Source organism: Podarcis pityusensis, assembly GCF_964106645.2.
Source record: "Podarcis pityusensis genome assembly, chromosome: 14".
In the NCBI taxonomy this organism is placed as follows: Eukaryota; Metazoa; Chordata; class Lepidosauria; order Squamata; family Lacertidae; genus Podarcis; species Podarcis pityusensis.
Genome location: NC_138039.1, coordinates 3,551,311 through 3,566,008, shown reverse-complemented (window position 1 = coordinate 3,566,008; position 14,698 = coordinate 3,551,311). Strand labels below are relative to the sequence as shown.

The 14,698-nt window shown below is 41.3% G+C and overlaps 2 protein-coding genes across 2 annotated transcripts in view; both read right to left on the bottom strand.

Annotated features, from left to right (window-relative positions):
• Positions 1-14,698, bottom strand: part of CARD11 (caspase recruitment domain family member 11) — a 308,118-nt gene that overhangs the window by 136,679 nt on the left and 156,741 nt on the right. The gene's annotated exons all lie outside the window — the stretch shown is intronic.
• Positions 6,388-14,698, bottom strand: part of GNA12 (G protein subunit alpha 12) — a 34,851-nt gene continuing 26,540 nt past the window's right edge. Inside the window, exons 3-4 of the mRNA XM_080980117.1 lie at positions 14,459-14,509; positions 6,388-12,876 (exon numbers count right to left, since the gene is read on the bottom strand). Of these exons, the coding sequence (XP_080836243.1) occupies positions 12,307-12,876; positions 14,459-14,509 (621 nt within the window). The 3' untranslated portion in view covers positions 6,388-12,306. The remainder of the gene's footprint in view (positions 12,877-14,458; positions 14,510-14,698) is intronic.

The window sequence follows — 14,698 nt, the reverse complement described above, 5'->3', positions numbered from 1 at the left end:
GTTGAAAAGCCACTGCTGTAATAATGTGCATCTTAGCACATTAGACCAAGACAAAACCAAGGGCTGAGTAATAGTGTTTTCTACATTCAGATTGTGTAATCATAGTAGACGTTAAAAGAAAAATGAATCGCTCAAAAGGAAAATATGGAATCCAGTGGTGTGTGAACACGGGAAGGCGAGTGCTGTTGATTCCTGGGTGAAAACAATCCCTCCCCACCAAAAAAACATTTACATCTGAAAATGGTGCATTGAGAGTAAACCAAGTTGCTGCCACCTGCTGGTTGCTTAAATATTGCTGTTTCAATGCTCGGGAAACATCCGTTCTGGTTTGTGGAAAACAGCCACTCAAACATAAACATTATATATTCCTTTTTGGCACTTAAAAATAAAACAGCAGCTATATGTAAAAAATGGGAACGACACTAAGGGAGGTGGGGGGGAGAAGGACAGGGAGAGGGAGGGAGGGAGGGAGGCAGGGAATGTTTCAAAGTAAACATTTAGATTAGATTCTTTCATTTTTATCAGCAAGTGATAAACGAGAAGCAAAAGCAAAGATGTGTCTGCATCTCCTCCGTCAGCCAGCAAAAGTGTTTGCAGCGCTCTTGCTGTTGCTATGACAACTGCTTCACCAGGCTGAGAGAATCTATCTAGCACCTCTTTAAGCAAGAAGTGGTATGCAGGAGTGTTGGAGAGCGTGCAATATTTTGTGTGTGTGTGTGTGTGTGTGTGTGTGTGTGTGTGTGTAATCTCTCTGTGTGTATGGCTGGTATTCAACACAGTTTCACGCAGAGTCGATGTAACTTAGCCATGTTCTTTAATTTCACTGGGTCTAATCTTGAGTAAAACTTAGGCTGAATAGGTGCACACACAATTTCACACCATGTTATCCCAGGGCTTAACTTGGCACACTGGAAATTTTCCCCGTTGCTCAAGCAATCTGTGGATTCAATACAAATGCAAGAAGAACAGGAGAGTTTGTATCCCAGGCAAGCCCAGGACATTTTGCTGTGTCAAGGGCAAGGTGGTTCCTCCACTCCTTCCACATACAGAAGATGCCCGGGTTGGCAGTTGAATCTTACTTCAACAGGACAGTTCCTCCACTGCATGTAAGAGTACAAGGCTAGCCTGGGCACAGGGCAGGCCACGTGCTCCCTGCCCCTCAACATCTCCTGCCTGAAGCAGATGCCTCACTCCATGTAATGGCAGGGCCGGTGCTGTTTGTATCAAGAGCCTATTGTGTATTAAGAGCCAATGTGTTTTTCCTATGCCCACTGCAGGTCAGCTCTGAAGGGTGAAGCAAAACACACAGGGTTAACAACCCCACATGATGTGACTTTGTTGGGATCTGTATCACTTGTGAGCAGATGGGACAAGGCCTTGTCTCCCTTAGGTGTTAGCTTTCTAATAGACAGCAGTTAGGTTTCTAATGGATAGCAGAAGTGTCACTGAACATGACTAGGTGACCCATATAAGGACATAAGAAGAGACTGGCTGATGGTTCAGACCAGAGGCCCATCTCGTCCAGCATCTCACAGAGGTCAACCAGATGCCTATGGAAAGCCCACAAGTAGGACTGGAGTGGGACAGCACTCCCCACTTCTGATTCCCAGCAATTAGCATTTAGAGGCCTACTGCCTCCAACACTCGTGTGTGTGTGTGTGTGTGTGTGTGTGTGTGTACATAGCCATCAGTATGTAGCCATTGAGAGCCTTATTCCCCATGAATTTGCCTAAAGCCCACCATCAGGTCAAAGGGGCAACACAGAAGGAAGACTAGGATGGCAATTAGGAAGAAGAGACAATAAGGGTCTTTTACAAGCCAACAGAGGCACAGGCAGGTGGGCAGGACAGCCCCCTTGGTTAGAGTGGAGGTCTCAGGTTCTCAATGACTTTTGTTTATGAACATAGGAAGAGGCCTAATCCAACTCAGTATTGTCTGAAGTGAAGGACATGAGGCAGGAGTTGATAATGCAGGTGAACTGTGCACAGGTGAGGTACTGGCCAGCTCTGTGGAGGCTCCTTTTATTGACACAATATGCAAACCCAGGCAAATACATTTTGGGCTGTGACCTTTACACATCTTCCACTCCTGAGATCGTGGGGTGGTACAAAGCTATTTTGGTACCTGTTTCCACCGCGTCATTTCCCCCTTGAACAGTGTATTGAGAGCCAGTGTGGTGTAGTGGTTAAGAGCGGTAGACTCGTAATCTAATGAACCGGGTTCGCGTCTCCGCTCCTCCACATGCAGCTGCTGGGTGACCTTGGAGTAGTCACACTTCTCTGACGTCTCTCGGCCCCACTCACCTCACAGAGTGTTTGTTGTGGGGGAGGAAGGGAAAGGAGATGGTTAGCCGCTTTGAGACTCCTTCGGGTAGTGATAAAACAGGATATCAAATCCAAACTCTTCTATGACGAAGGAGACAAAGGTCTCAGAGACAAAGGTTACAGACAGGACACCGCAGACTACTGAGACCGCAAAAGGTCAGACAGAGGGCAAGATGTTCAGACAGCTGTGGCTTTATCTGTGAGGGGGAGTGTGCTCTTCACCCAGCGATCATTCCTACAATTGTCAACCCTGACTGGCAGCCTCTCACCAGGCTTTCAGTCATGGAATATTCCCAGCCCTACCTGGGAATCAAACTTGGGACCTTGCACTACAAAGTAAGTTGGGGAGGACCCCAGAGTCAAACATCGCAGCCACTTTGATAACTATATGGCTGCAGTCTCTGCACGTCACAACTTTTAAACTCATGAACCTGAAGGGATGTGTGTGTGTGTGTGTGTGGGAAACAAACTCTCTGCATTACATGGTAAGGTTTTCTGGCTTTAATTTTCTTTTATTTATTTAGAGTTCAGGTTCCTGAGTCAAACAGCTGAGTCCATCTGCAAGGAAGCATGAGGTGAATACCAAATGCTAGGCTACATTGCATGCTGGGAGCAGGAAAGAGTTCCAGTTCTTTCACTGGTTGGGCCACTTAGAAATACAAGCTGTGCACACACAGGGGTCTATTGTTATTCAGCATAATAGGGAAGAGGCCCCTCTATCCTGAATTGGGAGCCTGCCTGCTGAATTATGGCAATGCTGCCGAGTCACAGCCCACTCACGGGGGGTGGGGGGCACTTTGTAAATGGCTTCAAAGTGAAAAAGGTCCACTTGCACCTCAGCAGCCTTGAATCCAAGAACCACACAACTAAGAGTTATACATCAGTGGCAGCTATCCAGTCCTTGCCAGGCAAAGCTCATTCTGCTGGCATCCCTGCTGCAGATGGCTTTTGACAATTTCAAGCATTGGGAAATGAGGTGCTTCACAATAATCCACTCTGTGCGTTCATGCAACCATTTGTAGGCTCTCAAACAGCTACACGGAGAGTGTGAAGGCTGACAGGAAGCATTCAGCAAGTGGGATGCAGAAACCGCTCCGTTCCTGCTTTTCAGGTCATTGTCTAAAATGGAACGACAACTAGAAGCCACATCTGACCCAAGTGCCACCAGCTGGCACACAAGGGCCAAGTGAAGGTCGAGAAGAGGCGTAATGGCTGCAGTGGCGGAGTTTAATGGCCTGCTCTTAATACAGGGTCTCCTAGTTTTGGCTCTCCTAGTTCTACCTGGCCTAGGTCTCAAGTATCTGAACGTTCCCCTCTCCCATTACCTGCCACCCTGCACACCTTAAGATCTGCAGGAGAGGCTCTGGTCACAGCTGTATCAACATCTGCAACTCATGGTGCAACAAGGCACAACAGGGCTTCTCTTTTGTGGCACATTGGATCTGTAAGTCCCTGTCCTTAAAGATTCAGCTGATCCCCACACTGTCTGTTCTTAGGCATCATGTTAGACCTATTCATTTCCCCTGGCTTATGAATAATAATACCATAATTATTATTAGTATTTATTTATACCCCGCCCATCTGGTTGGGTTTCCCCAGCCACTCTGGGCAGCTTCCAACAAAAGATTAAAAATACATTAAAACATCAGTCATTAAAACTTCCCTAAACAGGGCTGCCTTCAGATGTCTTCTAAACGTCAGATTGTTGTTTATTTCTTTGACATCTGATGGGAGGGCATTCCACAGGGTGGGCACTACTACCGAGAAGGCCCTCTGCCTAGTAAGATACATTGCTGCTGGATTATCTGATTTGCCTATTTCTTGATCTTTTGGAATCAGAAAGGCAGAATATCCCCGCAAAAGAACAGACTCTCCTCCGCATGCCCAATAGCCAGGGATAATAAGAGTTGTAACCCAGTAACATTTGGAGAGCCACCCTTGTTTTAATGCTTGTTGCTGAGTAGAGGCCTAAAGCACCCTGGAAATCCTGTTCCAATGTTGCTGGTCTGGATTGACTGGCTTCCTCACCCTTTCTCTCCCATCACTTTGGTTAAGTAGGTTGTGCTACATCCTCTATGTGGCGGCATCAGTCCTAGCCTTGGCCAAACTTTCTTTGTTCAGAGCTAACACTGAAAAAGAAAGTGAGATGGCAAGGTAAAAAGTTTCTCAAGTCTCCCAGTCCTTTAGGATCCCAGTGAATACATTCAGCTGTACACAAAGAACCTACTCACCCTGCAATCAGATGGCACAGCTTGTTCACGGTAGGGAAAACTCAGGCGGTAGAATAAGGTGGAATCTGCACTACTGTGTTCATGTCACCATCAAGTGATTTCCCCCCCAATATGTGCAACAGGTAATGTGAAAATTCCAGCTACTCATTTGGAAGACGTTTTTAGCTGCTTTAGCTGAGTTTCCTTGGGTCCCTTCCAACTTTACAATTTCCGAACATTTTCCTCCACAAAAGTGTCATGAACAGAGCAAGGAGTAATGTATGAAGAACCGTACAGTGTACAGTGAAAAGCCATGACTGACATCAGGGAAAGGGAGGCAGATGTAAGTCATGTTGCTATTATTGGATGCTGTGCAGTGGAAGAGAAATGACTTAACAGGTGCCACCAACTAAGTGCAACTGCAGCCTTAAATCCATGGCAGAGCATGAAATGACGAATGAGAAAAGAGGAAGGGCTTCTGGCTACCCTCCTTGAATCTGCTGAGGTCCCCTGTCCACTCACTACATTTTGAAAGTGCTTAAACTTTGTTGTTGCTGTTGTTTTAGGGAGTGTTTTGTCTGTTTCTGTGTATTTGGGTGGTGCTTTGTCTTTTGTGGAGGCCATGAGACCAACAACTTCTTCATACGTGCAATGGATATTTTGTGGTACCCACAACCATTTTAGATTTCTAAATGTGCCTGCCCAAACCAAGCCCAAAAGGGAGTCCCAATTTACTGCACGTGTTAAAGTCTTTTACCTTCTCTATTTTTAAGAGAAAGTCTCACGGCTGTAGCACATCTTCAATGAGCTCCTGGAACCCCTGTTGAATACCAGTGACATACAACAGTATCTCTGCATTGCATTTTTAAAATATGCCCTTTGAAAACAACATTTTGCCTCCGAAAGATGAATAAGTGTGCAGGTAACTCACAACTTGCACTCATTTAACTTGTGTGCATTCAGCTTTATGCACTTGGCAACAAACATTAAATTTTATTAAAGGTGGTGAAAAGGGGGTGGACATCTGGGAAAGAAGACTTTGGTAATCCCACTCTCTGGGAATGACCACTGGGAGGAGTGCGGTAAGAAGAAACACCATGGTATACCTGCAGTAGCACAACTGGATAGCTTCATCTGCCCCAGATGCAAGAAAACATGTCTCTCCCATATCTTTCTCTACAGCCACGGCAGGCACTGTAACTCTCCAATTCTTTGACTTCCTCCTGAAGGTGCACACTTCCATTGTCTCCCAAGACAGATGGATGCCAACCAATCCCACCCACCATTGATCCTAGTATGTTTGGCTATACATAAGTTTGGCCTTATGCGTTAGTAACCCCAGCGTTGAGAGTTGTCTGTATATAATTCCAAGAAATCACTGCCTATTTATTGCATCTGATGAAGTAGACTATTGCTACAAAATCTCATACCACAACATATGAAACTTTGAGATACCACATACAGAAAGTTACTGCTGTAATGAACTGTTGCTCTTCTGGAATTCTTTAAAGCAGCAACTAGATTTATGAAGGAGCCAATAGTAACACAGCCGTAGCAACAGGCCAGCTCTTCCACTTCCTCAAAAATAACCAGCTAAGCCAAACCTCCTTTAACCATTGCCTAAATGGCCTCATCCTTCCTCTTTCGCCCTGAACCCACTTCATTTTTTGGCTGCCTCACACATCTGCTTCTGGCAAAAGGAGGTGTCTTAAGACGCAGTGATGCCTGCCAGTTTCTGAGGAAATAAGATGCGGCTCAGGGACTGCTGGTTGCTGACCCCATATTATAGCGCACATGACCACTGCTGTTCTCTAACAGAACTTAAATTATTTTACAGACACTTCACTAGAAAGTACAGTAACAAGTCACATTTTAATAGATTTACAAAATTCATATATACAAAACAGTAAGCTAATTCAATGCTATAATACACATTTTTACACCACATTTTAAAAATCTAATACACAGCTTTCATAAGCTGCTGCTATCACAGCAAAATAGGTCACAAAGAATTATACTCTTTTAGTGCTTACAAAAGACCAGGGTTGTTTTTAAGCACACAATTAAAAAATATTACCAGTATGAATTATGGCACTTTCATCACAACTTATTTTTAAATTTGTCACCTTTCAACAATAATTAAGCTTTTTTTGCTCAAGTTAAAGATTAAGGCAAGCACAGGCCTTTTCTGTCCACAATACTCAATTTTCTGATGATTCACTACAATATACGAGCTCTAGGGCAGTATTCTATATGCACCAGTGAGCATGGAATACTGCCCCAGGGCTGGTATGGTGCAGTGGCCAATTGTGAGCAAGAAACCAAGCATTCATCATGTCAGTTGTGCTTCACTAGTAGCTGTAGGCAAACCACTACTATGTCTGCAATATGGGTATAAAACTAGCCTACTCGTGCAAATATGTGGAATATAGATGAAGCACCACTTGAAAAGGAAGACATTTCTGAAATCACTTTTCAGGTATAATGTCAACACTAGGCAGCATTTTTGTCAGTTCCCTATTTAATTTTTTCAATTATTCTGCTCCCAACTTTTGGCCTAAAGCCTCCAAGATAGTGAACAGAAAACAAACACAAACTTGGATTTATGCTGCTTTCTTCAGCCACCAACCAGGGAAAGGAACCAGATGAAATTGTCCCCAAGCAGATCAGTTGCAGCATGGCCACTCTGTATTGCTCTTATGTATGATCTCTACCAATAAGAACCCAATAACATGCTATGGGCCAGGTGTGCTAAGGAAAATCTTTGGAGAACTCTTGAGGTAGTCTGGGGAAGAACTCCCATGTGATGTAGCTGTTGCTGGGCTAAATCATCCGGGTTGGTAGAACAGATGTTTGGGCCCATGAGAGATCCTGGAAGTACTAATCAAGCAAGCCAGGACCAGCCTCCCTCGCCTCTCCAGCATGTTAGGCTTGTGTGTGCAGGTAGACTTTTATGTGGAAATCATTCCAACATTTGATTACCCTGCCCACATCCCTGGTAGTACAAACTATGCATCTGTTTCAGCTCTTACAGTGCTTCTAGAAAGTAGATTTTGTAATGTTTAGGTTGGTCCTAATAAGGGTTTTGTCATACTGTTGCTTCTGTGTTGTTGTTTTTTAACCTAGTGTACGAACACAGCTACCTATATTTTTGAATGCTTCCAAGAATGTATTCAGGTTGTATTTTGACAAGGGAATGGAATTTTACCATTGTGGAACAACCACTGAAAATACCATTCTTTGTGTCTTTGCAGTTTGAATTTGGCACATAAATCATGAGAATAGTCTTGCTTGATCTGAAAGTACACAATAGAGTAAAATAAGGAACAGTCTTTTAAGGTATGAGGGCCCCAAATGCTAAAGGCTTGATTTTGTTGGTTTTGAAGAGGATAGTTGCTTGCCTTTTAGAACATTTATCAGACCTTCTGCATAGCCAAAGCCTCTCAAGAGCACACTGCAAGAAACCTGAATTTGCATGTCCCAGTTATAAACAAACAGGCAGGCTAGGGGAAAAAAAAAATATTTATGTGTGTGCCAACAGCTACAGTAGTGCCAATAAGTTGTTTTAATATGTTGCCAAATCCTTATTCTGGGGGAAAGCATATAGGCTCTTCATTGGTGGCTATTGTTTCAATGCATTTTGTTTTAATACACACAACTGTTAATGCTTAAGCAGCACTGTTTGAAAGTCTAGAAACTAGATCCTTCTCCAAATCTCTCCCTCCCAACAAAAAAACCCATAAAAAAAGAGCTCATAAAAAAACCCCAACCCTCAAGGGTCGGTATAAAACTATGGGAGGTTTGCTAAATCCTAGGTAACTTGCTGGCCCATTGATAAGGGTTCTTTAAATCAGTGAAATGAATTGGTGGCAGAAGTAGAAACATCTACCATATCCACAGCAATGGCGGTATTTTAGTCACTATCCCAGAGGCCACAGAAAGCCTTTTTTAATGGGCCTCAAACTTGCCAAGTATGGTAATCTCTGTTCATCCCTTATAAATTTTTGTGAATGGCAGAATGCTACTCTTTATTTTGGATAACACATCTGCTAAGTTGATAAACTCAAGAGTCAGTTTCAACAATATTCTGTTATGCTAACATGGTAAATTCTGCTCATGTGCACAGTCCACTTGAATATGCAGTGTGTGTATAGTATAACATAGGAGCTGTGAACTCATGCCAACTTGCAGCTTCCATTTCATGAAAAATGATTTCCCTCCCTGGCAAGTCCTTGCTCTTGGAGAGTTTATATATAAAAAAGCAGATTTTCAGCGGAAAGTCTACTTCCACCTGTGTGTGCACATGGATGTAAATACATATATATGCACACACACCCTGTTAAAGACATGAGGGGGTGATCCTCTTTGTCCATGGCTAAAAACACCAAATGCACAATATACATTATTTACAGCAAAACGTCCTCTGACAAATGAGAAGCTGAAGTTGAAGCCTGTTTGGTATGTAATATGCCAAAGCATAAGTTCAAGGCCTGTAATAGACTGTCTGATGTGTAACCCATTTCCCAGCTTAAAAGTATCATTACATCAAGTATTCCAACAACAAATCTTTCCTCTCCCTGCTAATTGTACTTAGGACAAAATGTTCTCAAGGGTTACAATTAAAGGCAAATGTCTTGTGGCTTTGGCAAGAGGAAGAAAGAGCGGGTAATTCAATGGTTGCAGAGCACCCAATACTACTGTACTGGATTGCAAAAAAAGATTTTGAATTCAAAGCAAACTATTGAAACACAGTATATGAGCAGTGCTAGGATTAGAAAAGAGGTTTCCCTTATCTGTGTGAAGCTATACTGTTAAAAGATACTTTTAGGATTCCAACTAGTTATTTAAACCAGACTGCACTGTAATCCTGAAATTGTTAAAACATCCTGCTTGTTAGATGCTAAGCTTCTATTACAATGTTAATCACAAGAATTGTATCAGTGTGTGATCATGACCAAGGCCTGCAGCTGAAGGGATGAGAAGCTGGAGAACTAGAGCTAACAGCATCTTAAATGGCAAAATAAATTGGCTGAAAAATAGATTAGGTTGAACTTGATTTTGACTGCAATCCTAATCTCCATTTACCGGGAGGCAAGTCCCACTGAATTCAATTGGGTTTACTGCTAGGTAGACATAGTTTAGGATTGCAGTCTTAATCTGGCTACCAAAATCTTTAAGGTAAGTTTGCCCCAGCAAGGGGCTTCCATCATACCAAAAGATGACTATCTGATACCAAAGGAACACAGTAATATAATACATTTTACATGCAAATACTACGGTAGCCATAGAGAAAAAGAAATACAGTACACGACTAGGCAGAGTTGTAAGAAAAAGAACAATTTGAGAACTGCAGCATATTATTTCTAAGTTTTTATTTTAAAACGCAAGTGGTGGCATAGTTCAGATTGTTATAAATGGGTTTGTGCTACTCCCTGCCACTTAAGGGCAAAGAAAAGTTAATAGGTAAAACCGAGGCACTTTTGGGTAGAAAATACATAAAGTTCAATTTTTTAATTGAATAGTCAAGGCTCCTTCTAGATTGTATATTACTGCTGAGGATGCAAATTAAAATACTGTGACCAGAATACATAAGAGCTACTTATGAATGCCATGGGTTGTGAACATGTCTAATGGGAATTTTCTCCTTTAAAAGCAGGTGCATATTCCACATCACAAACTGCTCTTGAAACTTCTCATGTCAAGATAGCTATTTGAAAAAAAACAAATCAAACATCTTTTTAGGCATGTGGAATTTCAATTTTCAAAAGAGACATCAATGAAGAAACCCAATGAATAGAAATTGGCAATAGTAGCTGAGATGCATTCCTCTTAACCCTTGAATAGCCATTCATAGCCTGCAAAATTATTCAACACTTTAGCGTACTCATGGCAAAGTTGCAATATTGTTTTCTTTTCTAGAAGCAGATATGAAAATAGTAAAATAATTGGTCCTAGAAAGTAAGACAAGTGTCACTAGAATGTCTCCAAATGTAATTTCATCTCAAAAGGTTGAAATGTCTGCAGTCACTATGTGGTTGTTGTCTTACTGAAATTTTAGTTTTAGATAAAAAGTAGGAGACAAACTCTTTCTTAATTTCCAAAACTGAGCTTGATTTTGCACAAACATCACTATAAGAGTGGAAAATTTCTGGTTCAAAGTCGGGTACACCACACAAAAACATGCTTATATAAATGTGAGTAATCCCCACAGGGAAAAAAAAATCCTGGAATTTGTCCAAGCAGAAGTCATGAGAGATTTGTTTTAGTTTGCTGTTATTGGTGGCATTTATACCTGGAGTTTTGCCTACTGTGTAAGACATGATTGTCCCAGAGGGGCATAAGCTACAGCATTCTGATATCATGATACAGGAAAGAATAAGCCCTTTATAATTTGATATGACAAGTATGGTACCAAAAGTATGGTAAACATTTCTTATGTTTAAGAAGATCCCTGAATAAAGTCTATAGCACTGAAAATGTAGGGTTTAGTGTAGTTAATACATACCTCATATCAGACAGAGTGTGAAACATCAGTACACACAAAATAGGCACCCATAGTTAAATTCAACACTTTAGAATTAAAAAGGAAGTTCACATCAACATTATTCACAGCCTCCTGCAAATTCACATGTACTCTGTAGTAGCCTTAAAGGGGCAACTTTAAACTTGACAGTTTACAACATTTTAAGTGTATATTATATAACCTAGTAAATTCATACAGCAACAATTAAGGATTAGTTCAAAGCAGAGCTCTTCTTTCCAAACTCAGTGCAGCTGTAAAGTAGAAACCTCAAGAGCATTTGGCTTTAGTGCTATGAGCAGCCTCTGCTTACCAAACATTTGACTAAGGAATAACATTAGCTTCCCTTTTATGAGAACGCCCATAATATGTCTCATACATAATATTCTGTCAAGAGAAAGTTTTCATATAGTTCCAACTATAGGTTTGAGAACAGAGTTAATGTCTCAGCAGAGCATTTGTGTGAGCTCCAGCACTCATGCTATATGAAAAGTAAAATAAAAAGAAAATAAAGGTCTTATTTTCCATGATGCAATAAACACTGTAACATGTAGTGCAAAGTACAGCCCTGTGTTGCACCAACCCAGGTCTTGGATTTCTGCCCCCTTTCAGGCCAATTGCTAAAATGAAATTCACCAGTGTGGCCAGCCAAGTTCAATTTACAGTTGTAAACTTCGACAAGAGGGAAACTGTAGAGTCTCAAAGAAGAGCTGGATAATCATTTTGGCAAGCACAGTCTGGCTACTGGCAAACAATTTTGCGTACACCAAACCTAGATATTGACATATTGCAATGTATTCTCCAAACAGAAGTATCAATGAACTTACTGGATTTGTTAATTCAGCACCCAAAACAAGTGAGGCAGACAGGCTTTACAACCAACAAACTCTCTTGCACAATGACAGTGGATTAAAAAACACAAAATGTCTTTACGTCATTTTTCAAACTTAGAATTATCTTTTCAAAAGGCAGAAGGCAATAATGTTATTCAGAGTTCAAAAGAAGGCACTGCACTTGCAATTTACTACTTTCAGTAGTTTTTTGTTTTTTGTTTAGTTAAGTGATACAGTAGCTAGCTTGAGCTCTCACAATCCTTCTGCTTGTTGCTCCTCCATTGGGACTGGCTATTTTGCAGCTTCCTTGAGCCAAGTAACAGCATGGATCTTTTTTTAAAAAATCCATCGTATAGGCTATAAAGGTTGGGCCTTCAACTAGGCTAGGTTTGAACAGACAGTTTTTCTTCAGTTTTTCTTCACTGCAACATAATATCCTTAAGGTTTTCCTGAAGGATTGTATCCTTCACAGCATGGAACACAAAGCGGATGTTTTCAGTGTCTATGGCTGTGGTGAAATGATGGAAGAGGGGTTTACTGCGATTACGCCGCTTTCTGTCAAAACACTGTACCAGGTAACGCTGAACATCTTCCAGCCGGTGAGGATCACCCCTGAAGTCTGAGAAGTACTTCTTAATGCTGACATTCTTCACTTTCTCCACAAGTAGGTCCATTTTGTTAAGGAAGAGAATGATGGAGACATTAAAAAAGAGCTTGTTGTTGACAATGGTTTCAAAGATGTTCATAGATTCAACTAGTCTATTTGTGCGTCTATCTTCCATAAGGACCTGATCATATTCACTTGAGGAGACCATGAATAGTATAGATGTTATCCCATCAAAACACTGAAACCATTTTTGGCGTTGAGACCGCTGTCCACCCACATCAACCATTTTGAAAGGAATCTTCTTGATGATAAAGTCATGCTCCACAATCCCCTTGGTAGCTTTTCTAGCCAGCAAGATGTCTTGCTTACTGGGAAAATAGTTCTGCAGAAAGAGACATGGAGGCAGGGAAAATATCAAAATGGATCAACAGCTGCTTCCATTGAAAGAGGGTACAGATACACTGAGTCAGGGTAGTGACCAGAGGGGTAAAGGAAGGAGAGAAGAAACTAATGATCAATCCTAAGAAACCTGCTCAGCTGAAAATGTGAGTTGAATCAAGTTCTGTAAGTGAATCACAAGACCACTCTGCTACATGAACTGCTCACCTTCACTTAAGCTATTTTCATTATGTCTACTTGGTTGCATGAACTGGCTGTAAACCAACTCAATCTGAAGTAACAAACTGAATAGTTTACAAGCCTCCTCAGTATCATGAACGTATCCTTTGAAATTCTGTGTACCACCCTTACAACATATTCAATAAAAACTGGGGTTTCTCACAGCCTACAACATGCAAGTTTCACTGTTGCTGGCCCTGGCCAAGTCTCACTGCCACTACATCCAAAGTAAAATGATGTGGTATGTTTAACAATTTTGCAACGAATTGAGCAACAATGCAGACCTATCTTTGTTCCACCTCTCTCTGTCTCAAACATAGAGCCAATTCCTAGGGGCCAAGGTCATGTTGGCCCCCCTGCACTGCACCATGTGACTGATCAGGGAGAGCAGGGCTTACCTGCCCCAAATATTTTATTCAAGTTGGCACCTCTGATATGAACAGTGGGTAGAGGGAAGCATCCCTCTTCCCTGAAAAAGAAATGATACTGCGGAGGTCATTATTATCTAAGAAATTGTTAGAATCACATTTTGCCAGACAAAGGATCCACCTCGTGCCTATGTGCATTAAGAGTGCTGTGTGTACTTTAATGTAAGTCTGACTTGCTGACAGTTCCATACGATTCATATCCCATTTGGGAATTATTCAGTTGCCTATATTCACATACTGTCACACAAACAACCTTTTTGTCTTAATACTTCATATTGAAAGTATTAAGAAAAAAAGGTTGTTTGTGTGACAGTATATGAATATAAGCAATTGCATAATTCCCAAATGGGATATGAATTGTACTAACTACTTTATGTACAATATTCTTTTTTGCGGGGTGGGTTGCCTTTCACCACAGAGTAGATAGAACTGGAAACAGTGACTGTTCCCAAACTGTGGTCAGTGAATTTACCAGTGTTAGGTGAGCTTCATTCAGTTATCTAGATTTGTGGTTGAAATGGGAGATGGCACATCAATTGCACTGAATATTCATATTATTTTTAATTGCATTTTTATTTATTTTACTGTATTACTATTTGAATTCTATGGAATTAATTTGCTACCACAGGCAGAAAAATAATTAAGTAGTTCACAAACACCTGCAATTTTCAAATCCTCCTGGGGTGGGGGGAATTTGGGAACCACTGAGTTAAAGGGTGGTTGAGGAAGACAGTAAGCAGAGTTTAGTTCTGCTCGGTGATTCTCCATTTAGTTCTGCATTTTCTACACTGTGCATTTGTACAGTTTTTGGTTTTCTTCAAGGCCATATGGTTTGAGCATATCAGACAAAGAACATAAAAAGGCACAATGCATTAAGTACTGGAGGACAGAATGGGGCAAAGAAAAAGTAAATCTCACCAATTGGCCAATCCGGTCCAAATTATCCAGAAAATATTTCACCGATTCACCCTGTTGAGAGAAGAGGACATTTGCAGCTAATTTCTGGAACTGGGGTTTACAAAGCCAAAACCATGTTTAAAGAGGGGAAAAAACCTTCACTGTACAGAAGCAATATATTGTATTATCCTTGATAATCTTTGAAAACAAGTTTGAAAAGACTAGCATGTGGAAACACATAATGCCAAGTGGCGTAGCCTT